This window comes from Leptidea sinapis, chromosome 14 (assembly GCF_905404315.1).
Source record: "Leptidea sinapis chromosome 14, ilLepSina1.1, whole genome shotgun sequence".
NCBI lineage: Eukaryota > Metazoa > Arthropoda > Insecta > Lepidoptera > Pieridae > Leptidea > Leptidea sinapis.
In genome coordinates, this window is record NC_066278.1 from 12061502 (window position 1) to 12087101 (window position 25600).

General features: G+C 31.8%; 1 protein-coding gene across 1 annotated transcript in view; it reads left to right on the forward strand.

Moving 5' to 3' along the window:
• Positions 1 to 25600, forward strand: part of LOC126968015 (zinc finger protein 177-like) — a 70159-nt gene that overhangs the window by 29717 nt on the left and 14842 nt on the right. The window contains exons 2-5 of the mRNA XM_050812796.1: positions 9042 to 9152; positions 10588 to 10759; positions 19425 to 19691; positions 20104 to 20273. Coding sequence (XP_050668753.1) covers positions 9042 to 9152; positions 10588 to 10759; positions 19425 to 19691; positions 20104 to 20273 — 720 coding nt within the window. The remainder of the gene's footprint in view (positions 1 to 9041; positions 9153 to 10587; positions 10760 to 19424; positions 19692 to 20103; positions 20274 to 25600) is intronic.

Below are 25600 nucleotides of genomic sequence, written 5' to 3' on the forward strand. Positions count from 1 at the left end.
TTAATGATTCCCGAATGGTATTTATCAGCAAATGTTTAAATTGAAAGTAAAAGCACTGGATTTAAATGGAAATACACGCGAACGACAAACGATGGTTCGTAAAAAAAATAACAAGTTATTTTAAGATTTTTGATGAAATTAGAAGCCATAAATGAAGAAGAAAAAGTCATAAATGAAGAAGAAATAGCCATAAATGAAGAAGAAATAGCTATAAATGAAGAAGAAATAGCCATAAATGGAAGTTAAGCCTCACAACCCTAACCTTATCTTAATGATTCTACTGAACTGCACCCGTGTATACTTCAGATTCCTCCTCCTCTGTTATTAATCGTAATTATTACGTCTCTCAGGAATCCCAAAGCAAAAAGGCGATAGAATTTGCCAACTCCTTGATTAAATCTGTGACGGGTTGATTGTTCAACATGCTGTTTTCGAGCGTGCTTTTTTGGCAAGTTCCAATTGGTACAAGGTATTTTTTTTAATAAATCTTTAGATTTTAAATTACAATAAAGAGACATTTAGAAAGAATATTCGGCTAAATAGTTAATCTAAACTATATTTAAACTTTTAACATGAATAATATGTAAGACTTCAGCGCAAATAGTGAAGTTGCCAACCAATCCTGTTTTTATTAGAATCGCTTAGGAAAATGGGTAAAGGTAGTAGTTAGTTATAGAAATAAATGTAAATTGCTTAAGTGAGAACTTAATAACATCAATAAGGAGTTGTGTAACTTAGTAACTATTGTTCTTCAATGTGAATGGTTGCTTTGACTCTTTTCGTAGATCTATAACTTCTCATTTAAGCAAGAATTTTTGTCGTAGAGTTATGGTAGGCTATTAAGATTTTATTTGTGATAGATATATAAATATTGTGTACTTACCACTATTTAATAAACATTGAAACAACCAATACCAACCAATCATAAATAACAAAGTCCCGAAGTAACAATCTTAAAAAAACAATTAAGATATTTTTTGAAGATGGTTGAAAAGCAGTGAAAGGGGTTGATAAATGATAAAATTACTGCTTATTTATTTCACCTTCTTTATAATTACTGTTTACATTATCACGGTCTGGTACACCGAACGCGTGGTATACCGAACCATGAAGAGGTCACGGTATAGCACACGATCATCATTGGCGATAACACTTGTAATTATTACACAAACACGCGTTTTATGGTTTCTTGCACGCAACAATATTCACTGCTCTAAAGTAGATAATTAGCTTATATTGTTATCAACAATATTAGAATGTAGTTACTTTTAATGGCCTTTAGGCCAATTTCGCATGTTAATGAAAGTTCTGTGCTAATAGTGCTATAATATCTTTATTTTAGAAAACTTCTCATATGAGACTTAATTAGACTGTAATAAACAAAACAATCTGGCGAAGATTGCCGGAATAGGTTGGATGGGGGCAGCGCATGTCTGATCATCGTAATGATCTTCGGGAGAGGCCTTTGTCTAGCCGTGGACGTCTTTCGGCTGAAATGATGATGATGATGAAACAAAATTAACTAAAGTAGTGTGATCGCGGAGAAAAATGCAAAAATTGGTAATACATTATGTTATTATACATTTACGAATCGCCTCTATATGAGGGAGGAAAAAAAGTAAATTATGACAGAGACTGGAAAAAGTTCAATAAAGGAAATTCATCATGCATCGTTACTAAGCCTATTTGAATAGATAACATTAAATTCATTACAAATATGTCTTAACAGACCTCAGAGCTCTCACGGCAGCTGGAAAACATGGTCTCGAAAGCAGAATCTATGGACATAATAAATATAGTCACCGGCAGTTGCCTGCGCAGAACTCGCATGGTGCAGACTACACACACATCGATGTAGGCCAAACGATGTTATAGTTATGGGTGACACAGGTTTGATTATCTACCTTGACGAGTTTGGAAGGAAATATAAGCAGTGAACCCCGCCACGTATAAAAAACGTAAAGAAAATGTCGAGTCGCGAAAAATACACCTTAATTACCTGTTCCTATAAAAAACATAACAAGGAATTGATGACAAATGAATTTTTTTTAATAATAATGAACAAGAACAAACAAAACCGACCAGAAACCAGTAAGAGAAAATTTAAAACTAAACTTAAGAAATATTTACTGTCAACACTGCCTTAAAATAAGAATTTTTATATTTTTATCAATAGGTATTTGTTAATTACACTTGTATAAAAAATGTTCCTATAGGCATTAATGTATTACAAGAATTGATCGTGCAGACAAACTGTCCAAACAGTTTTGCGGAACTATGTTAATTTAAGATTATTTCTGTAAATGATTAATAGTATAAATAAATAAAACTAAAAAAGAAAGAAAAGATAAATGATCTTTGAACACATAAATGTGTACTACCGTTTCTAATCTTAAATCTAAAATCAATCAATTGGAACAAAGTGCTCGGTCTAATAATGTAGAAATGCAATTTGTTCCCGAAAATAAAACTGAATATGTGCAGGATGTAAAAAAAATAAATATAGTTATTAAGGGTGACAAAGTAAACAGTAAAAGTGAAAACATTTAGAGTTGTAATCGTGTTGCCGGGTTGAATACTTTCAGTCCATGTCCACATTCAATTGCTGTGCAGTTCTGCTCACCACGTAGAAGAGACTAGTTTCTAGCAGCTTCTATCAATTTTAATAAATCTAAATCCAAGAAAATATAGACGAGTAAACATATAATTTAGGCTATTGATAAATGGATTTCTCAATATTTTCAATCTGTTGCCAGTCTTGATACAATTACTAATTAAATTAATATTACGAGGTGAAAAAATACATCAGATTAACTTAAAAGTTATTCAAAAAATGTGCATCATAAGATTTATCAATACTACAATAAGTATGCACACTGAGGACAACGATAAACATCCGTCCAAGATGTACGTATGAAGATAGGCTGTTAATGATTGATAATAATGTCTTATGTCTAAATTGTTTTGAAAGTTGAATCATTCATTAGGACGACAAAAATCAATCAATATAATGATAATCACAAGTAAATTTAATTTATTTAAGCCGTAGACAATATTTATAATCATATCTCTTCCGGTATTAGTGTAATAATATCATCTTTATCAATCAAGATTATGACTTGAACAATTAGTGTAATGTTCCGCCAATTGCGTGTAACACCATGCGTGACAACGAGTCACGGTCTAATATACCACGTGACATACCGTCAGGATAGGGAGAGTGACAGAGCGTGAAAATTACTGTTAAAGCGATAAAGTCTGAATGAAAATCAATTATGTAGCGATAGACTACTTAAATGCCGTAAAGTTGTGAAGCATATACTGTTGTAACAATAATAAAGAATGTGCTAATTTTTATGCGTTTTGAATGAATTGGGTTTTTTTATGAAAGTGGAGGCGAGAGTAAGTGTTGCCTGATGTTAGAGTGTCGCCAGAGGAATCACAGGAATGTTGCCATCCTTTTAGGAAAGTGTGAAACTGTTTTATTGAAACCCATCTCTGGAAATACCACGCAAGGAAACCGAATGCTTCCATGCGTGGTATTGGTTGATAAAGTTATCACAGGTTGTGACAGAAAGTTCCATGAGATTGCACCTACGTCACATATCCAGTAAATGAGAATTGTTCGAATTCGGCATTAGGAATTAGGTCATACAGTTCTTTGGAAGACTCCCCGTGATAAATAATGTGTTAGATAATAAAAAATGAAGCGACGTCTCTACGCAATGCCAGACGATCGCGCCTTGGATCACCAACAATTAGATTTTTTTGATATAATATTGACACACATTAACTCAAATTATGTTCCCAAAACAAGGCATAGCCTGTACTATGAGTGCGCAACAACTATGTATTTATTACAATACATTTACTTAAACATTCATAAATGCATATAAACATAGTTGACTCGGAACTCATCCATACTCGTTATACAAATGTTTGCATCTATCGGGATTCGAACCCGGGACTTCTAGTTCAATAGGCAGGGTGACTGACCACTGGTATATTGGCTGGGTTCCATAATCAATCTGTGGTTCACCAGAACAGAGGTAAAAGTAATACGCCGTATGTAATGTTCTCCGCTTTGTAGAATGCTAGAAGGCTTGAAGTATTTCTTGTTTTATGAATGATTTGTATTTGCGGATAAATTTATTAATATAACACATAAGTAAGTACTCAGTATATAGTCAAACACAAAATGTGTCAACTTCCAACTAGACGAGTTATAGACAAATACCATGTACTATAATTATTTTTTAAGCTTTCTACTAGGCACATCATAGAGCCCTAGAAAATGCTATACATTTTCTAGGGCTCTATGAAGGGCTTAAAATTTTGTAAGTTTTCATTGACTCGTTTTAAAAACCTTAAAAGTTGTGGTATGTAATGTTAGTTATTGTGCCATTTTCCAGGTCCTTTAATATTTACAAATCATTATTTATTTCCAATCGGAACGCAGAGGCTGTCAATTGGTTCACAATCAAACGTTAGGTTGTGTATAAAATGAGATGCAATTTCAGTCATGACTGTACGACTCAGGCTCGCAGACGCCTTTGATTTTGTGGTACAAGTCATGTACCTTAGAGGGTTATAACTCTAAAATCAAGAATCTTTTTTTCTACATACATGACATAAATGTTTCACAATACTTCTGATATCTAAAATAACTAAAGACTAAAATAACATTTAAAGGATTAAAGTGCTTGAATCCAGGTAGACTGAAAACGTGAGTCGGCAAAGGTCACAAAAGTCAGTTTAAATAAATAATCATAAAAATGTTATTAACGGAAAAAAGTAGTGTAAATATAAATATGATTATACGCATTTTAAGCCCTTAAAATATTTTTATTTAAATAAATGTGTATCACTCGCACCATAAAAGTAAATACTAATTAAAACTATTACACTCTCGTTAATCAATGAAAATACCATTTAAAAGTATTACAATTATCATTTGCTGGTGCTGCTAAGCTCAAATGATTAGGGTAAATCTGTTTTAGAATTAGTACATGTAAAGTGACTTTATACTTTACGTATTGAATCATCCATCATTCAGATCAACAAAACAAAAAAGGCACCAGAAATCACTCTGTAGGTGCTTTACTTGTTACTTAGCATTCATGCGACTATCTTAGACTTATTATGATTAAGGAATAGTCGTGCCTTTAGTATGGATCTATCTTTTGCAATTTTACAATACCAGTGGGAGGCTCCTTTGCACAGGATGCCAGCTAGATTATGGGTACCACAACGGCGTCTATTTCTGCCGTGAAGCGGTCATGTGTATGTATTATTGTGTTTCGGTCTGAGAGGCGCCTTAGCTCGTGATATTGCTGGGTATGAGACTTAACATAGTGTGTCTCAAGGAGACGAGCGCATTTGTAGTGCCGCACAGAATTTTTGGGTTTTTCAATCATCCTGAGCGGCACTGCATTGTAATGGACAGGGCGTATCAATTAACATCAGCCGAATATGCTGTTCGTCTCGTCCCTTATTGTAATAAAAAAAACTTTGATATTGTAATTTTCTTCGACTATGATAAATGTTAGAAATCGCTACAGCTTGTAACTTATATGTAGGCACATAGAGACAGTGTCTGACCGCATAATGTTGTATTATTACTGCGTACCTGCGGCCTTCACGACTTCTCTTAAATTACTCTCATTCGCTAGCACGTGCTGTGTCTGAAGACAAATTAAGTGTTTTGCAAACACGAAACTGACATTCAAATTTCCGTATATATTATAATAACACTAGTAATCTACCCCGACTTAGCCCGGATTGATTTTGATATTTAAAAGAAAATACAAATATAAATTAAATTTGTAACCAAAATGTATGTTCCGTACGAGCGCTCTTAGCAGTTGGTAATTTTAAAATTAGTTGTTTGCTCAGTTGAGCCAACGTTCAAGTGACGCATGGATCGTAAATCTTGGGATCCTGTTCAACTCTCAGACTCGCGCGAAAGGCACGGGTTTGAGACCATTATTTTCGTTACTAAACTAATTTGTATATAATTAATCCCAGAAGTAAGGGATATCAATTTAAAATAACAAATTGCTTAGAAAATAGAAATCTAAATAAATATTACACATCAATTGTTTTAACAGCACTTTGATAACAAACATTGGATGGAAGGTTTATATCCTGTTTTCTGTATGTAATATTTTCGAGATATTTTTCAACACAGGTTTTCATACGATTTTTATTTCTAGATGACTGTTCTTATTCACATTTTTAATATTAGATTAGACATTAGGACTATTCTTAATGATAAATACTATTTAATTAAGAAGTAACCAGGGTTACATCTTATTCAATAGTAATTAAAAAAATATTTCTTTTTCTGCAATATTTATAAACTAGTGACGATCCGCTCGAGTCTCCTGCCCGTGTATGCATGCCTGGTTAATGCATTTGCAATGATAGTTTAAACTGAGTATGTAGGAAATGTTTGAAAGTGTAAAAATTTTCAAATTCAAGCTCTTCTTAGTCCTTCGTTAGGTGACAAAACCTGTGTCAGAAGATCTCGCTCTTCCAGATCAATCATTAAGTGTGAGGTACCTACTTAATACTATAAAGGTGTATAGGTGGTAAATACACTCTCAGTGTATGAGGATATACAGAAAACATACATTTCTTAAGATTTCATTATGTCTGCTTTTTTATAAGTAAATAAAGTTAAAATTAAATTGCTTATAAGGCTAGAAAAGTAAGCTAAGGGTTGTAATTAAAATGAAAAAACTCCGGCTTTTGTCATTATAAAAGGAAAAAATTATTATCTCAAATATATTATATAAAATAGTCAATTGTAGTTTTATATCTCAGAAGATTGTTATTATTAAGAGTTTTGGAAGTGAAATTGTTACATTCAGTTTATTTATACATTTGAACATGGCATTTACCATACACCAATCGCATTATATCTAACTATCTTCAATGAACATACTTAAAAAATATACGCGTGCTCAAGTTGAGCGCAATTTGGTAGAAGTACAGCAAATAATCGCCTCGGGCTCGCAATTATGGTCGTGCCACCGTTTCCATTGTCACGCGAGAGTTATATTAGATCGTAAAATTGACGTGTATACCTGAATTTATGTTACACCGTAGAAAGCATCATTATTGAGCCTGTTATTGAACTCAGTACTAATCAAGCAATAAATATTTCCTCACCCAGAAATGTCACAAAACTTTAGTAGCAATTTTATTATTATTGTGTTGTATGCATCCAATATACGATAATTTATATTTATACGATACGATAGTTTATTTCTTACTTATTAAGAATTAATAACTAATTTGTTATGTTGCATTGTAAAATATTTATTGATTTAAAGAGTGCCTTTAAGTTCCTTGTATGATCTTCTCACGATTTATGGTAGATTCAAAACGAACGTATTATGGTAGATTCAAATTTAAATTAAGTATTTATAATGACGATTTTAAAGCGCTTATTTCGAGCGTATCTAAATAAAATTTATTTGAATTAGAGATTTTCTATAGATTATTATTATTTCAGAGTTCTATGACAACATATTTGTTTAGACCAGTTTAGTTTTGATGTTATGTTGAGTATATATGAATTCTCGAATGCTGTCTGTGAAACTTAAAACTGTGAATGAACAGTGGCTTTTTGAATTAAGTAAAGTCAAATATACTATACAATACTAAAACAATCTCATTTTGTTAATTTTTATTAAAAATAATACCACCTATTGTGTTTTTTTCGCAGTAATAAGTAAAAGGCGATATCCATATTGATATCGCCTACTATATAGATAGAATAATCATGTTGTTAACGTAAATACACAAGATTCCAACCAAGTTTTTACTTCAATATTCGAATAAGGAAATACAAAAGAATCTTTCTTTAAATACATACAATATACAATACAATACAAAAAAATACCATGTAAAATTTGCACTTCAAAGAAATTGAAATTTCTCTTAGATTTCTATTTAGTCCGAATCGTATGGTACAATGGAAACACCGTTCTTATTGTACGTGGCATGCAAAGACGTCAGTAATGCATGCCTGAGGCACGGACGCTCGTTCTGGCTTCTGTTTAAAAACGAAATCGTTAAATTAATGCATTATTTTCTTATTCTCCTCGATATTATGTATCGGTATAATGGTGTCTTCCGTTCGTCAATTGTATGTTGCCAACTGTCGCAAATTGTATGTTTCCATGAAAAATTACGAAAATAAACGCGCGTAGAGTTCTTAAAATCCAAACATAGATATTGTAAAGCTGTTGGAGTATATTACTCATTACTTCCAGCAAATTTAATTAAACCGATTCATATATTAAAAGATCAACTAATAAATAGAGACACTATAATATCAGGGCAAAATTAAAATTTACAAATGTCTTACTTAAATTTGATTAATTGAATTGATTATACTTTCTTATTTACTAGTGGGTTAAACTCACATTCGTCCCCGTTGACATAACATAAGAAAAACATATCCATTGTTAACACCACCAGCTGACAATTTGGGGCAGTTTTACAGAGCTGCTCGAATTGTCGAGGACCTAGTGCTCTATGAATGACTAGATCACTTGGCGTTGCGTAGAGACGTCGCTTCACTGTGAGTCTACTACCGCAATTATCCTGGGGAGTGTTCCAAAAACCTGTTTGACCTAACTCCTGCCATTAAATGACAAATAACTTGAATATCAATATATTTTTTTACTTCACTCAAACCAATGTTTTTAGATTATTTCTTATATTTTATTAACAACTTTTAATGCTATTATCTAAAATTAAATGACAAGTAACTATGAATCATCAACATGATCATCATCGTCAGCCGGAAGACGTCCACTGCTGGACAAAGGCCTCCCCCAAAGATCTCCATCACGATCGGTCCTGTGCTGCCCTCATCCAACCTACTCTGGCGATCCTTAGCAGATCGTCTGTATATCTTGTGGGGGGCCTACCAACACTACGTCTGCCGGTACGTGGTCGTCATTCGAGGACTTTACTGTGAACTATGAATATAAATGTCTTAAGACGATCTCTCGTTGTTGCAGATCCGGCACAGATTTGGACTTTTTGATGAGGTGTGCACGTCTGGTGGTGTCCAGGTGCGACATTGTAACTGGGTCAGGTTTCTGAGGGTATCTGAAAATTATGGACCACAGGTGAGCTATTATGACGAAGTTATATATCAGAATACATGTCACTTCACACCCAAAAAACCACGCCCAACTTCCTTTAAATGTCTGCTCTTCCTAGTTTTCACTCCTTTTGTAAATATATGAAAAGAATAAGATTATTTGTATATTTGTTTCAGGTTTAAAATAAGAAAATAAAACTTGTCTCTATCTTTAGCACCGATGACTGCCATTAAAATTAAAAAAACAAATACTCTAACCTTGGTCGTCTAACTTAACGTGACTTTGGCTAACTTGTGGTATAACCTTCCACAGAAACCACAGTAGAAAGAATAGAATAGATGCAACCTTTAAAAAGGTGTTTGAGACACGACTTTGTAAAAGGTTTCTTAGAGTTTTGAGCTTAAAGCTACTTACATCTTTCCACTTTCATAATATATAGCCTATATTAACCCGAAAAATAAAATATACTCACAAATAATGTGGCTTTCTATTGGGAACAGAATTTTCAAAATCGGTTCAGTAGATCTCGAGATTATCTCCTAGAACCTCATAAACTTACTAAATTAGGTACTATATCTATATAATCCACCTCTTTATAAAATTAGTATCCATGTAATAGTTATATATTATATAGAAGATAGATTACAATCTGTTAAATGAGGCTATTAAAAATAATATGGCACCTAGAATCACCAAGCTTATAAAAATATCCATAGTACATATGTAATATAAACACATGTATATTTATATATGTATATACCTACTAAATTAAATAAATTAGACATACTATGCACTACCAATTGTAGGGGAATACATCATTACATAACAACTACACTGTCCATAATTGGCATGTATAAAGTAAAATATAAGATATAAAAATTTAAAAATTACTTAATTACTAACAAAAGATATGAAATGTTTGTATTATATATAAATATATCCACATATGTCTACATAACTATACAAATAAATGAAGAGCCTTTTTTTCCTGCAGTTAAAGGTACTGCGAAAACTACTACTATAAGAAATGACATCAAAAAGAATTCTAAAGGAATCAATTTTGAGAAAATAAATGCCTTTTTACTGAACCAATCGGAATAATACTTATACTGTAGGATGTAGCGTGTTTCGGAGAAAGTTTAAGTATAAAATTAGTATTAGTTATTTCTTATTCGAAATCTATATTTTTAATAAGAGTAACCTATATATTCGCAATACAAATAATTCAGTCAATGAGCGGGGTACTTAATTTATATGACAATACAAGGTTTGCCGGGTCAGTATATTATAATACTTGTATATTATAATTGACAAATAAATAATAAACCTTATCTCAATCCATTCAAACACACTCACAACAATATATCAAAAGCTTCACGCTATATTTCACCACGGAGCAGGCACCAAATCAAAATCACGGCTTCCTTTCACCATTCATCACAAACAACCATTGTTCCAGGTAAATCTAGTGTGTACCAAAGTCAAGGGTGAACCTGTGTACGAAGCGGTGAAGCCTGTTTCCACTCACACTGAGCTGGTTGTCTACTATCTACCTGAGAGACCTGAAGAATTGTTCTTTGTCAGAATGAGGAATAATTTATATAGGCAAACAATGGACTCTATTTTGGAAGGTAAGCTTAACTTCATATTATATATTTAACTGGTCGCCTAGAAATATATTTCGACCAAAATGTATTTCTTTAAGTTCTCAATCTTAATACTCTTATATTTGTATTAGTATTATTTTTACTCATCTACGCATATTATTGAGGTGTTTTGGTGACAGAGAATGCCTATGCCTGTATGTTTTTCTTTCCCATAAAAAATGAAATTCTTATTAAATTCTTTCCTATATCCATTACAGTTATCTTCATTTTATTTACTATAATTATTTGTAATACATTCCTTTCCAATGCTCATTAATTAATATTTTATAAAGTTTAATTATAATTTATTTTTGTATGTCCTTTTCATCATTAGTATTTGATTTAGAGGTCCGGTGAATTGTAGCTCAGGTATTCACTACCTATTTCAAGCACCGGTCTCTCACATTTCAAAAGTGTATGGTGTGGTTGTGAGAGAAAATAAATATAAGTATATTTTGAATAATCTACATAGTTAATACAGAAAAATTGCAAAATTTCACTATTATTAATCAAAAGAGCATTGCTTAAGTATCAAATTCCACATATTTAGTAAACAATACGTAGTTATATAAAAGATAATGTATCTAAAAATAAAACAGGCGTAACCGAACTCAACAAGATAATTATTTAGCAGGTGGTAGTTATGTTAGAATGTAGAGAAAGTAGCACAAATTGATCGTTTATTGACTGCGCTCCGTATAGTGATTACCTCTGACGTTCCGTCAAAACCGTACATCTAATAAACAACTAACAGACAATAACACAATATCAATTATAGATTTTGAAATGTAGTCAACGGTTTTCAAGGTAATAATCGGTTTCAAAACAGTTGTTCTTCCACTTACAATCAAACTGTGGAGTTATATTTGTTGTGCGGTATTTTCAGGTCGAAACGACTAGCCTAGACTGAACTAGTTCTACCTTGTAAAAAAAACAGATTTTTATTGTGGGTGCGGTAGTATCGATTAGGCCTGAACAGTTTATCCTGAGGTACATATTCATATTAGGCTAAACTAATTCAGTTAGCAAAATACATATGAGCGACTAAATTGATTTTACTATAACTTACAGATAATTCATGTTATTAGGAGTATTTAAAGCTATGTGCTTTAAAAAATACATTAAAGTTTCACACAGCACCTATTAAATTATGAATAAAATTATTATTTGTTTTTATATGAACTAAGACGAATACTAGAACTAATAACGTAAATACGAGGGAGGTGTTGCCACTTGTAGTAAAATAAAAAAACGACAAAAATCTTTTTAATTTAATTAAACATGAAGTGCCTATCACTTACAAGTTCTTATTACTGTTTCTGACTACAGATGTCGTGCAGTTGCAAAATACTTTATTAACATTCCGCATGCTAGTTGAGCCGAGGTAGCGTCGGCATATCAAAGCATGGCTAACTGGATGTTTTCACACGATACCGGTGTCTGTAGATTGAGATGGTATACTTGGAGACAGATAGGACTTCGATCTTAAACTGATATGCTTGCTGTACATTCGTGACTATAAAAAATATCTACCCTTATTTAGTAGCCTACATCCTCTTTTTTCCTGGCAACTATCCGAAATTATAAATATTCTATATATCTTACGATATTATAAAAGATAAAATTATAGCACATTGAAAATAAATAACATTTCAGTTTGTTTTAAAATAAGTCAATTTTTTTTTATTTTCACCAAAGTACAGCATGGAAATAATGCATTTTTATTTAAGTAGGCTTAAAGACTTGAATCGGCAATTATTTTTTACACTGGCACTGATTTGTAAAGCTGCTTTTGTTGAGAAGAACTAGCAAGAAACTTAACAACTGCTTAATTAAAATCACATTAACATATAAAACAAAAACCTGTGCTATATTCTTATAATTAACAAAAGAAGTGGTCGCCCAGAGGACGAAATTCAACTATAAATCATTTTATTTTTTTGTTTCAACTTTATATGTCATTATTTGTCAAAGACTAAATACCTCTATAATGTATGTGTGTATGTATGTGTCTCATTCAAGCAGGAGTGTGTGTATTATTTATTTTAATTAACTTTATGTATTTATAGGGCATTTTATATACAAATAGCTATATGCACTTCTTCTCCATATAAACTTTAACTGTCGTCATTTTCACGTTCATCCACTCGTGCGATTTTGATCCAAAACTAAAAGGGACAAACCAGGAGTTCCTATTATATTAACAAATATTTTGTTGTAAGTTATCATTTGGTCTATGACCTTTTTTACCAGAAACCTTACGTTCAAAATAAGCCAGTCAATACCACTGCAGATTGTATTGATATAATATTGAATAGATTAATTGTTATAACCATTTATGTGGTAAAGGTGTAAAGAAAATGAGATCCAACAAAGACGATACCGGCGATAAGAAGTAAAAAATCTTCTTTTAGGATTACCTACGTTAGGAAGTTCTACTACTGGCAAGGTTCAACTTTAAAATAAGCCAAACAATATATTAAATTAATTTAATAAAACATCTCATTCTTGCAAGAAAGACTTAATAACATGGCTTTATAAGCACGATTGTGATGAAACAGAAAATGTGTTAGCCCCAATGTTACTATAATACAAATAAATAGAGATACATATAGGTTCCTATATTATATATTTATCATCACTTACACTGAACACACAGACAAACTGAAAAAATAATGACACTTTCTTGATAGCATTCATAATCATGCACAAACGTATACACACTCACATATATTATATTTTGTCTCAATAATATAGACAATAGAATGCAATTCAATAATCATTGAAAGTGGTGGGGCCAGGAGACTCATAGCACAGCTATTTTGAGTTACTATCTCCCAACTGTAGTTTAACATTTTAAGAATAATTATTGCTGAACTATTGTAAGTATACTATTATAGTAGTAGTATTGTAAGCATATTTGGAGACATAAATGTTTTTATATTTGTTACTATAACATAAAGATTTTTTAACGATTCCACGGATTGGGAGTAGAGCGATCTCCTTTAGGATATTTAAACTTTTATGTGAAACTAAATAAAAATGCTTGTCGTAATAATAAAAATTAAAAAAACGTGATAACAAAATAAAGAAATTAAAAAAAATCAAGATGTACCCCAGGCTCGAATCTGGGTCCTTCTGCACAAAAAGCATACGTGATAACCGCTGTTCCACAGCAACTGTAATGACCGTGCCGAAATATCTATATACATCTAGTAAGTAAGTGTTAGGTTATTTTCGTTACGGAATTTTTGGATTTGGTCTCCACGCTCAAGGCCCGCGATAGAAGCTATGCAATAGCTTAAAAAATACTTTAACGAAATTCTATTTAAAAAAAGAGCCCGCTGAACTTATTGCCCGTTATTTTTAGGTCTGAGGCAAAATTTTTTGAATTTATAGGTCTGATAGGTTTTGAAGTTCAATAAGCGATTTAAAATCATATACAGCGTAAAAATATTTGTATTTCATTTCCTAAAATCACAACCCGCGAATACAGATTTGTTAAACTATCTATACACGAATGCTTTACTAACACTTCAAAACTAATTATTTAAAAAAGTAATTTATTTATTGTAAACACTCTATACCGCTGAATGAAGCGGCGACTCTATAGATGTCGGTATCGGGATGCTGGGGATCAAAGGAAATCGTTGACAACGCCGCCGTTCAGTAGTCGAATATATCGTGATTGCTTTTTTATCTTTAAAGAGCCGATCAATGACACAGCTAATGATAACAAAACACACGTACGGTTATTTATTATATATTTATTTTGTTACTAGTGGCCGTATGTTTTTCATTATTTAGTTTGCTTTAAATCTTGCGAAACTCTAATTTGATTTCTAAATATATATCGCTTAGCATGAGCCAGTGGAAAGCTTCTTTTCACAGAATGTCGGCTAGATTATGGATACCACAACGGCGCCTATTTGTGCCGTGAAACATAATGTGTAAGCATTATTGTGTTACGGTCTAAATGGAACCGTAGTTAGTGGTATTACGGGCAAATGAGACTTAACATCATATGTCTCAAGGTGACGTTCTATTCAATCACACCTACTATTTTTAATGTCGAAGAAATGAACAAATTTTAAAGAATATTATAATTAATCTGACTGATACTTTAAAGCAACGGTTTCCGAATACGTTATATATATCTTCCATCTCTTCAACTACTAAAACACATTTAATGTTCAATTATACGATTCATAAATCAAAATCACTTTATCCATGTCACTTATGAATGTGAACTGTTTACTTTTCATTTTATATTTAGAAGCTTGAGCTAAAGCTCTCTGATTAAAATGAGAAGAAGTGGCAAGAAAGTCATTGCCACTAGTTTAAATTAACATTAACACCTTCATCGGTTTACAAATCATTTCAAACACAATATATTTTGTAAAGTGCTGCAACAAATAATACTCAAACGTCAAATAGTCTTAAATACGGGCAGCAATCGAATTCGATAAAATAATCGAATAATAATAGCACAACTATAAAAGCATCGAAGTATATTGGAATCGATAAGGCGGCACCACTTGCTTTAATAAATGAAGATCGGATCGGAGTCAACGCATCGAGAGCAGCTGTCGACGGAAGTGCTGTGTCTGTATAAAACACTGATAATGTTGAGGCTTACGTGCAGACTGCCAATTATTTACACGTGTGCTATACTTTGATGTATAAATTAAACAAAAAAGTATTTATTCTGATTGAAACTTCCTCTAAGCTGGGTTGCTACAACTAACTTTAGCAATAACAAACAGTTGGAGGCTCCTTTGCACAGGATGTCGGCTAGATTATGGGTACCACAACGGCGCCTATTTCTGCCGTGAAGCAGTTATGTGTGTGCATTATTGTGTTTCGGTCTGAAGAGCGCCGTGTGAAATCATGAAATCACTGGCCAAATGAGACTTAATGTCAAAATATATCTCAAGGTGACGAGCGCAGTTGTAGAGCCCCCCAGATTTTTTAAGGTTTAACAAGAATCCTGAGCGTCACTGCAATGTAATGGGCAGGGCGTTCCAAATACCATTAGCTGAACGTCCAGCTCGTCTTTCCCTTATTGTCATAAAAAAAATGTTAAAATTAAGCAAAAAATATGTTGCACCATTTGATTTTTTTTGATGACGTCATAACTTTTACTGTTAACCGTAACCGTCCAATCTTCGCCGGTTAAAGTTATTTTTAACGTTAAATAGTTAAATAGCGACCTGTCAAGACTTTCAAAATAAATATTCGATATTTTCTTGATATTTCACTTTTTGACTGTAATTTTATGCCAAGGAATACGACGGTGCAACACATTCCGCAGTCTATGTTAAAGTCAGCGTTACTGCTAACGTTAAATTTGACTTAAACCTTTACTAAAACAACAAATATTATGCGACCCAGTATAGCTATATTATGCCTCCAATTATGGTTTACTTATATTTAAAAAAAATATTCTTATCATCATCCTCATCAGCCGGAAGACATTCACTGCTGCACAAAGGCTTATAATTCTTATAACATTAAATACACCATTAAATATCTTAATAATCTAATATCCATTCCTACTCTTTGGTATAAATTTATTGCAGCACTTAATATCCTTACACGTTATTAAAATTGGGGTGATAAAAAGAAATGTTCAACTAAAATGATAGTTTTATTCAATGGTATACAAATAGAGGCTAACACGCCAGAAGCTGAAATAATCTGTGTTTAGAAGATGTATCCATTTATCTCGTACAAAGCATTTAATTAAAGTGTTACAATCGCTAGCATAGAGATTAATAGACTAATATTCTTACAAGATTTATGACAACTCCAGCTTTTCTTGCATTCAATGCAAGTGCAATAGAAACACATTCAGACGAATATTGGTATCTCCGGTATTGAAAAAGGTATAGATTAAGCCATGACTTTATTAAAAATGAAATGAAATTTGAGATGTAGAAGATATGTGCTACTTGTACTTTTATACGAATATTGGAAAATATTATTTCAAGTAAAAGTCGAACAGAGGAAATGTCCAACTTGAAATTTGCAATTGTAAAATTTAGTTAGTAGAGGTACAATTTCTTATTTTGAAAGGAATAATGCAGTCAAAATATGCCTAGAATAGTTTGATAAGTGGATATTGTTATTTATAAATCAAATCAAACCGAAAATCACTTTATTCGTTCAAATCATAGAAATTACACTTTAAATTTTTAAAAGTTATACATTTAACCATTTATCACCACTTCGTACAATGTTAAGCTAGAATTGAAAAATGATGAAGGCAAGCAAGACACTTATTGACACTCTTTTAAATCAATATTAACAATTATATCCTTTTAAAGGTTATTTTAATTACAATCTATAAACAATGATGCAAAAAAGTACTCACCCAACTAAGTTGATTCATAAAATAATATAATTAAAAAAAACAGAACAGTCGTTGCGTTAATCCAGACTCTGTATATAAATGAAGGTATTATGCGAGAATTATATAAAATTTTGAAGACCTATACAGGATGTCCCTCGGCTATGCCACATGGAGGATAAGTACCTTAAATATTGTAGATGTAACATTTTACTAAAAGAAAACTTTATTTTAATTTAAAACTGCATTCATAGATATTTAATAAATGCCTGATCGAACCGGGAATTGAACATGATAATGTCACTTGTATATCCTTACGGTAATTTTAGCTTTTCATTTTTCTGAACAAAATTTTACAACAAATGTTAAAATGCATGATGCACGTTTTATTTCTGATGCTGTGTTATGTAGTAAAAAATAAGCCTTATGATGAAGTTTTTCGATTTGTATGATAATGCAACAGTGTATTTTTTTTTCGTGTAGCGAGTTCGATTCCCGGTTCAATCAGGCAGTTATTTAAAAATCTATGAACGCAGTTTAAATTATTTTACAAATTAAAATAAAGTGTAACATCAAAAATATTTAAGGTACTTCCCCTGAATGTGGCATAGCCGTGGGACATTATGTATAGCTATCAATGTATTAGATATCATATTTTAGGAAAAAGAAGGACCCGTTCCGCGACAGCATCACTAACAAACCTATAAATATAATTATTCTAGTAATTTTACCAACCAATACCAATGCCAAGATTCCAAACAAATTGCATATTAATTATTTTATACATAGATGACATTTTGATCACATGATTTTTTTGGATTTGATTGAAAGCTAGTTTGACTCACATTCGGTCAATCTTTAATGTACGGATTAGAAAAGTCATCAATCACAGTTCACTTAAAAGTTATTACGTGAATGATTTAGTAGCCGGCAACTAGAAGTGGCGAAACCGTAACTAGTTTTGAAGTACGACAGTGTACAGAGTAATAAACATAAAATAAACACTCAATACTAACATCGTTAATGATTTGTCAATTAACTGGTTCATTAATTTTTTCAAGTTGATTAGAACGGAATCGTACGGTGATAAGGAACTTCCTGCCTTAACTTAACACTTCTTTAAAAGAAATTCCGCCCACTTCGTTATAAAACCGAATTGAGAATGAATAAATATTATTATGGCATGTAATGGAAATCGTTTATTGAACTGGTGTTATTAAAATCATCAATAACAAGGTACGTTGAGAGAAATAGTGATGATATTATTCATTGATAAAATTATATTTCACACGCGTGGCATAATATATGTTTGAATCGTGTTTGGTAGCTACAAGTCAAAGCGCTTTTTAGTAATTTGTTCGAAATTGAATGGCATAAAAGGCATTTGCTTTCTTAAAATTTACTCGTTTCGAATAGGTTCCATCGATTATAGTAATACCACCGCTCCGGAAACAAATTTCGCACTAACAGAGAAGAAAATCCGCAAAAAATAATTAACTGTTTTTGGTTTGGTGTATCTTATATTGTTAAACGTATTTTTGAGAATAAAAAAATACAACAATTAATAAAATGTATTTTAATGTAAAATGCGCGGGGTGGTTGATGTAAATTGTAATAAATATTAAGATTATTATATTTCCATCGATCCTTGATAAGTATGTGAAAGATCCATTACATACAAACATACACATGCCAAAATAATAAAAGTGGAATAGTCTATTTAAATTAATAAATTGCCTCAGTCCTTGATAAGTATGCGAAGTTTTAAAGTGTGTGAAAATTGATTAACAAACATTCTGTAACTTAGATACATAGATACGTAGTTAACCTCAACCAGTTTGTATATCCGCATCTATGACTGATACACAAAGATAATATAAAATAAATTTGGTGTTAAACATAAAAGTTTAGAACGCATAAATCCTTTTGTATCTGTTGCAGTTTATCTATTCACCGTTTACTTTTGATAAGCCTTCTGAATATAAGTGTCCACTTGCATATCTGGCGGAAAGTGTTTTACATTCTGTTTCCAAGATTTCTGTTTAGATAATCTAGTAGATAAGCTCTGGAAATTGTAATCATTGTAGGTCTACTATTAAACTGTATTTCGACGCATTTCCTGAAATCGAAATCCTTTCAATCAGACGTTATTTCATTGTTTTAAAATTGGATTAAAATAAAATTTTCAAAGAATTTCCCAATAAGTATATATTATACGTTATATTTTTTACTTTTTGGAGCAGTACTTGAATTTCAGAATATCTAGTATTAATACGTAATTTATTCATTTTGTTTCAGATTCACCTTTAGACTTATCCACGTCTCTTCTTTCGCGAGTACTTTTACCAATATCACCGCCTTCAGGACCAGACGATGAACATAAATCTGTATCAGGAGACTCACTTACATCATCTTCAATCGCTTCTTCATCAGATTTATTAGAAATGACTCCAAAAATCCAAAGACGACCAGCTAAGTCTGAACGGGCTTTATTGCCGTGTGAAGTTTGCGGTAAAGCCTTTGATAGACCGTCGTTATTGAAGCGACATATGAGGACACATACCGGTAAGATTCAGTTATTAAACTTTTTTTCTTTGATTGCATGAAAAAAAATCGGCGATAGACTTGTTAAATTAGAAAAAAATAATAATATTCGAATTTGCAAAAAAATCACTTAAAAATCTCTATAGAAGGTTGTATGATTATAGGGGATTCATCGCCCTTTTTTATATTTAGCAATTTCAAAAACTTTGTGTGTTACAAACTAAATTTTATTCGATGACATAAAATGTTTCTACGATGCAAAAATATGTACATACAAGTAAAAAGGTCTCGGAAGAGGATATCCGAATTCAATAACGGAATTGAAATTTGACAACTTTCCATATTATATTCTCACATGATATTAATTATTGGAAATAGAGCAAACTATTGTAATATCTTAACGTGAATTAATAGAGTTGAAATTCGATCGCAGGTGAAAAACCACACGTTTGCATGGTCTGCAATAAAGGGTTTAGCACGTCAAGTAGTCTGAACACTCATAGAAGAATACACTCAGGAGAGAAACCACATCAATGTCAACACTGCGGCAAGCGATTTACTGCGAGCTCCAATCTATACTACCATAGAATGACACATATAAAGGTAACTATTATGTTATTTTTAAATAGCTTACTATTGTATGATTAGAAGTTTATTTCACAGTAGTGTTTACTTTTTTTTAAAACCGGACAAGTGCGAGTTGAATCGCTCACCGAGGGCTCCGTACACTTTTTTTTTATGATTTAATTATAAATATGTAGTATTCAGATTTTTTTTGCTATATTTGCAGTAGACGGTATTACTTGCCAACTTTCTTAGTTTTAGGTAAACGCAAAATACAACATATTTTGATTCCCTTGAGAGCGTCGAAATATACGTTCGTTGCAGCATAAACGACCGTATGTTTTTGTCATCAATTTTGAAGTTTTGTATTTTCACAGCTTCAAAAGACCAGAGTATATCGTTTTAATTTCAACTTAATACCTCAAAGACAGACGGACAACAAAGCTATCCTATAAGGGTCTGAAGATTCGACATCTTTCGTAAAGCTGGCAACTCCATTATTACAAAGGGTATTTATTGAAAGTACTATTTAGTTTTTTCCACATAAGCTTTAGGTAATTTGGCAAAAACTAACTCTTTCTTTATCTCTTTTTAATTCTGTTGTTTAAGTTAATAATTTTACTCTTCATATATTATTCATTCATTCAATTAGCATTGTTTAGCATCGTTATATTTTGATGGTTGTTTTTCCAAATCTGCTGATACCATTATGATTCTATTAAATCTATCTGTATTTTGGTTTCAGTGTAAAGACTTTTACAATTTAGCGAAATAATAGAAATATATTACTTTTTGTACTTAGCCACGATCATTGTAACCAAACCCAATGAATCTATATTACCAATGTTACACAACAGAATGGCATTGCGTGTTTGTAATTACATCTACAGCAAACAATACAATACTTAACCAACAACGCTTCAATTCCTAGCTTCAATAATACATCACTAATATAAGATATGCGGATCTTAACAATACAATAAAAAAAAAGTAATTAACCATAAATATAAAGGATATGATAGAGCTATGTGAATATCATTAGAAAAAATGCTATTAGCATCTATTGTTTCAACGAGGATAATTGGTTTTTATTAGATGTTGCAAAATAATTGTCCAGTTATAAATTTCCGTGATTAGGTAAATGTAAAGTAAGTTAAACAACCAGACATGAACCTTTGCTTCTTTCGCTTCGCTACGATCTATCAATTAAAGGTTATATTAGATACACTAAACAAATAAACTTATGCCCTTGAAAATGGTACTAATAATATTATAAAAATTATTATATTGCACTAGCAGATCATTCATCTGATGCAATCACTGCACTTATGTTCACAATTTAGGTAGTTTTTTAAATGTTCATCAATTCTATTCTTAAAGCATTTTAGTGATTTTGCACTAATCACAGATTCTGGTATACTGTTCCACATGTTCACCAGCCAATTTCTAAGGAAGTTTTTTCTAGGGTTGCTAGCAAACTAAGATGTGTCTAGTTTTAATGTTTGTCCTCTTAATTGGGTAAATCAAATAAAATCAAAATCACTTTATTCATGTAGGTCAGAGAAATGACTGAAATGACTGAATGAAAGAAATGAAAAAAAAAAAATCTTATTGAATCTACTGCTACTTCGTAAAGCATTGCCACTCTTTTAAATCATGATTTACATTTTCATCGTTTTACAAATCATTTCAATTACAATATAATATTATGTACAGTGATGCAACAAACATACTCAAACGTCAAATAGTCAATGCCTTACACGAGTAAATCAAAAAAGTAAATGTAAATTAATACAAAAAAAAAAGTTATTGAGTACAGTAGCTGCATCATCCACACACACCATAAATAAATAAAGTGATTATAAAGCGATTATATATATATAGTTATGCTGTAGATGTTATTGATATGTCTCACATTGTAGGGACCAGTTGACACTTTGCACGTCTCTATTAGATGTCCACTTTGTTTATGTTGTTTTAATGTAATTGAGTTCAGAAAGACGTTCTTCATATGTTTTGCATTTCAATGAAATAACCATTTTTGTAGCTCTGATAACAAGAACTGCAAAGGCGTCAAAGTGAGCGCTATGTTTTCTTTCAATTTCAATCAATTAAGTGATAATAAACTCTTGTTAAGTTTTCTTACAGATGCTTTATAATTATAAGAAACAAAAACTTAATTTCAATTACCAACGTTATTTATTTATTCAATCTTTTTTAACCTTCAATCTTTGAGTATGGTAAATGTGAATTTTATAACAACAAATAAAAGTAATTTAAATTTAAGTCCTTTAGGTATTATTCAGAAAGACTTTTCGGTTTGAACAAATATTAAATGTACATCCCCGACCCTTATCATTAAGTTTTTTTCTGAGAAGTCTGCAAAAAGGAACTCTGAATATAATATGCAATTAATGTTCTTGTTGACTAATAAGGAGTTTCCCACACTCTTTGTTTCAAAAATATAATCATAAGATGAGCTCATTAACTATATCATAAAGACTGAATATTCGAAGTGCTATACGCACAGTGTAAGACATTGCACAGTGTGGTGTTACCGTGTTCACTTCCCATAACGCCCCTTAACTTTTTACTTAACTATGACCTCACGTGTCCACGACTTAAGAAAATCACACAACCGTCATGCTTCCCTGGTCTAAGGGATGCCCCTTACGTTAAATTAGGAAAATTTATTAGGCGTTGTTCTGCGGAAGTTCATTCCACGGCCTAGAGTTTGATATTACGCGTCCTCCGCTGAAAAATCTAAAACTGTGACCGAAAGACTGGTTTAGTTAGTAACGTAAAACTCTGCATGAACCAATTCTAAGCTTCTAAAAAGTGCTTTTCCTCTAAACTAGGCATCAACAGGAGCTGTTGATTCACCAAACTCTAGAAAGAGAGTTCGCCTCTCTCCCGCTTGTTGAATTGGTGACTTCTGCAAGTAGACTAACAAATCGAAGTGGAATCAACACTTAAGATAACTCATAACTTATAAATTTATAAGGCTGAATAATAAATTATATACTCAATTTACTAGTAAGAATCTAGTTATATTTCTGAAGCAACAGCAGGACTCTGTTGAAGAGTTCGTTCTATACCAAAATGCTGCCGATACATAGCTTTGCGTTTGTACAGTTCCGGTTTGAAGGATGCAAATGTAATTTAGGGACATATTGAGACATTTAATCTTAAATTAAAGGGGACAACTGAAGTGCGATGTCATTCAGATCTTAAATAAAGTGCAGTTTTAAAATGTTATCTAACAAAAGATTTAATGTAACCTACATTTTCTTGTGATAACATTGATTTTGATACAGTGGTAAGAAGTATAATTTATAATTAACTAGTAATAGATGTCAAAAAATTCAATCAGATGAAATCGAAAAAAGAAATTGCTATTCAACACCTTTTTCTTGCATTTCGATTTTTTTTTACAAAACTTGGTCGTTGACTGTGAATTTGGTCACAATGTTGGTTCAAGAAATCATTGACAACCCTAGTTTCTTAGGGAGCACCTGCGGTCACTTATGAGGAGGGCAAATAAATTACTAGGTCAGGTCAACGTGGGAATTCCCGGGAGCAGGCAGTGTGACGACGGGAACAATAGAGTCAACAATTGAATCCTTTACATAATTACTGGATGATTGGGTTCATTCCTAAATCTACTGCAGTAAGATAAATGTCACCATTGTTTGTAGCCCCATTTGCATTTTATGCTCTTTTCTTGTTGTTTCCTAATCAAAATTGTTTTATATTTCCAAATTATCTTCAGTAAATACTCGAAGATAACAAGTTCTTTATAATAAATCTATTATAACTCACAAAGTATTGGAGCAATATTTATTATATTTTTTTTACTACCTTTCGCCCGCATTTTCGACTTCGTGCAAATCGGGTGCATGGCGCACCCTATGAAACTAAAAGATTCGGATTTTTCCCCTACCCTACTTCAGACTATGCCAATACTAGTTTCATCAAAATCAGTGTTCTACTGTAGCTGTTAAAGTAGGTATTTTTTATAACACACTAATACGACTAACAGAAATGGATTGAAAAAACAAAGATTACCAAAAGGAACATAGATCGGTTGTTAAAATTCCAAAAATAGGAAAACGATATAAATATTAATCTTGGTTGGTCAATTCAGGATTGAGATTACTACTAACAAATAGCGCCCAGAGAGAGAAGAAAATAAATTAAACCGTGACAGAGAAATAATCTCATTTTCTCAATATTATTTGCAATTATTGTGGTTTCAGACTTTGAAAAATCAATTTATCAGATAATTTTAAATGTCTGTACATATATGATTTTGTAAATTAGATTAAAAATCTATAACTTACGAAATACATACTTAGTTACTCAAATTGAATTAATCTCTTAGATGGAAAATTCGAGCTTAAAATGTAAGAAGTAGCTTAATCTGTTAATAATAAAATAATTTGTATAAATGAAGTAAATACTTGACTGAAGTTAATGAATAGGATATTACATAGTGGCCAAAAATCATATTCCCATGAAAGCAAAGAACCGTATCGTACAAGACGATACCGAAGACGTCCCGACCACCGAACCGTATCTTCACACGCTCGTGTGTGAACCATTATGAGATGGTCAGGCTTTTGATATTATATCAAATATAATATACCTCATATTACTCGACTGTGGTGTGGACCATGATAAGTATATAACACAATAACTACTAAGGGTATATAAATACGGATGACTTTCTTAATTATAACACAGATTGGGAATGGAGCGACCGCCCTCAGGCTATTAAATAATAAGTCTAATTGTACGATATTACTTTTTAACCTACTTTGTTGTCTTGTACTTTAATGAAAAAAAAGCCCACTGAGTTTGTTGCGCTCGTTCTTCTCAGGTCTGTGGCATTCTTTTGGAATTGGTGGTAGTTTTTGACTTTCAATAAGTGATATTATATCCTATTTTGAATTGAATTTGAATTTATGTGTACTTTATAAGCAAAATAAGTATTTTTACAAAATGCATATATATATGCTCGGATAGGTACTCGTAACACTCATTAAGGTGAAGTCATAGACTAGAATAGACTAATATTAAAAATTTAAAACAACTATATGGAACTGACTCACTACATATTTGTGTTAGCCTAGGGTTTAATTAAAAGATGTAAAGGTCTTCTTAAAATAGAAAAAAATAGAAATAACTTTATTAGCAAGAATAACGCACAAAGCTAACATTTACAATATTAATAAAATAATATTTTTTACTAAACAGAATAAAAAAGACAAAAAAACAACATTTTTAAAAATTTTAAAGTTCTGTGTGGCGATCGATTCCTTTCTAAATGGAGCTGACTCAGTACATATTTGTGTTAGAGAATA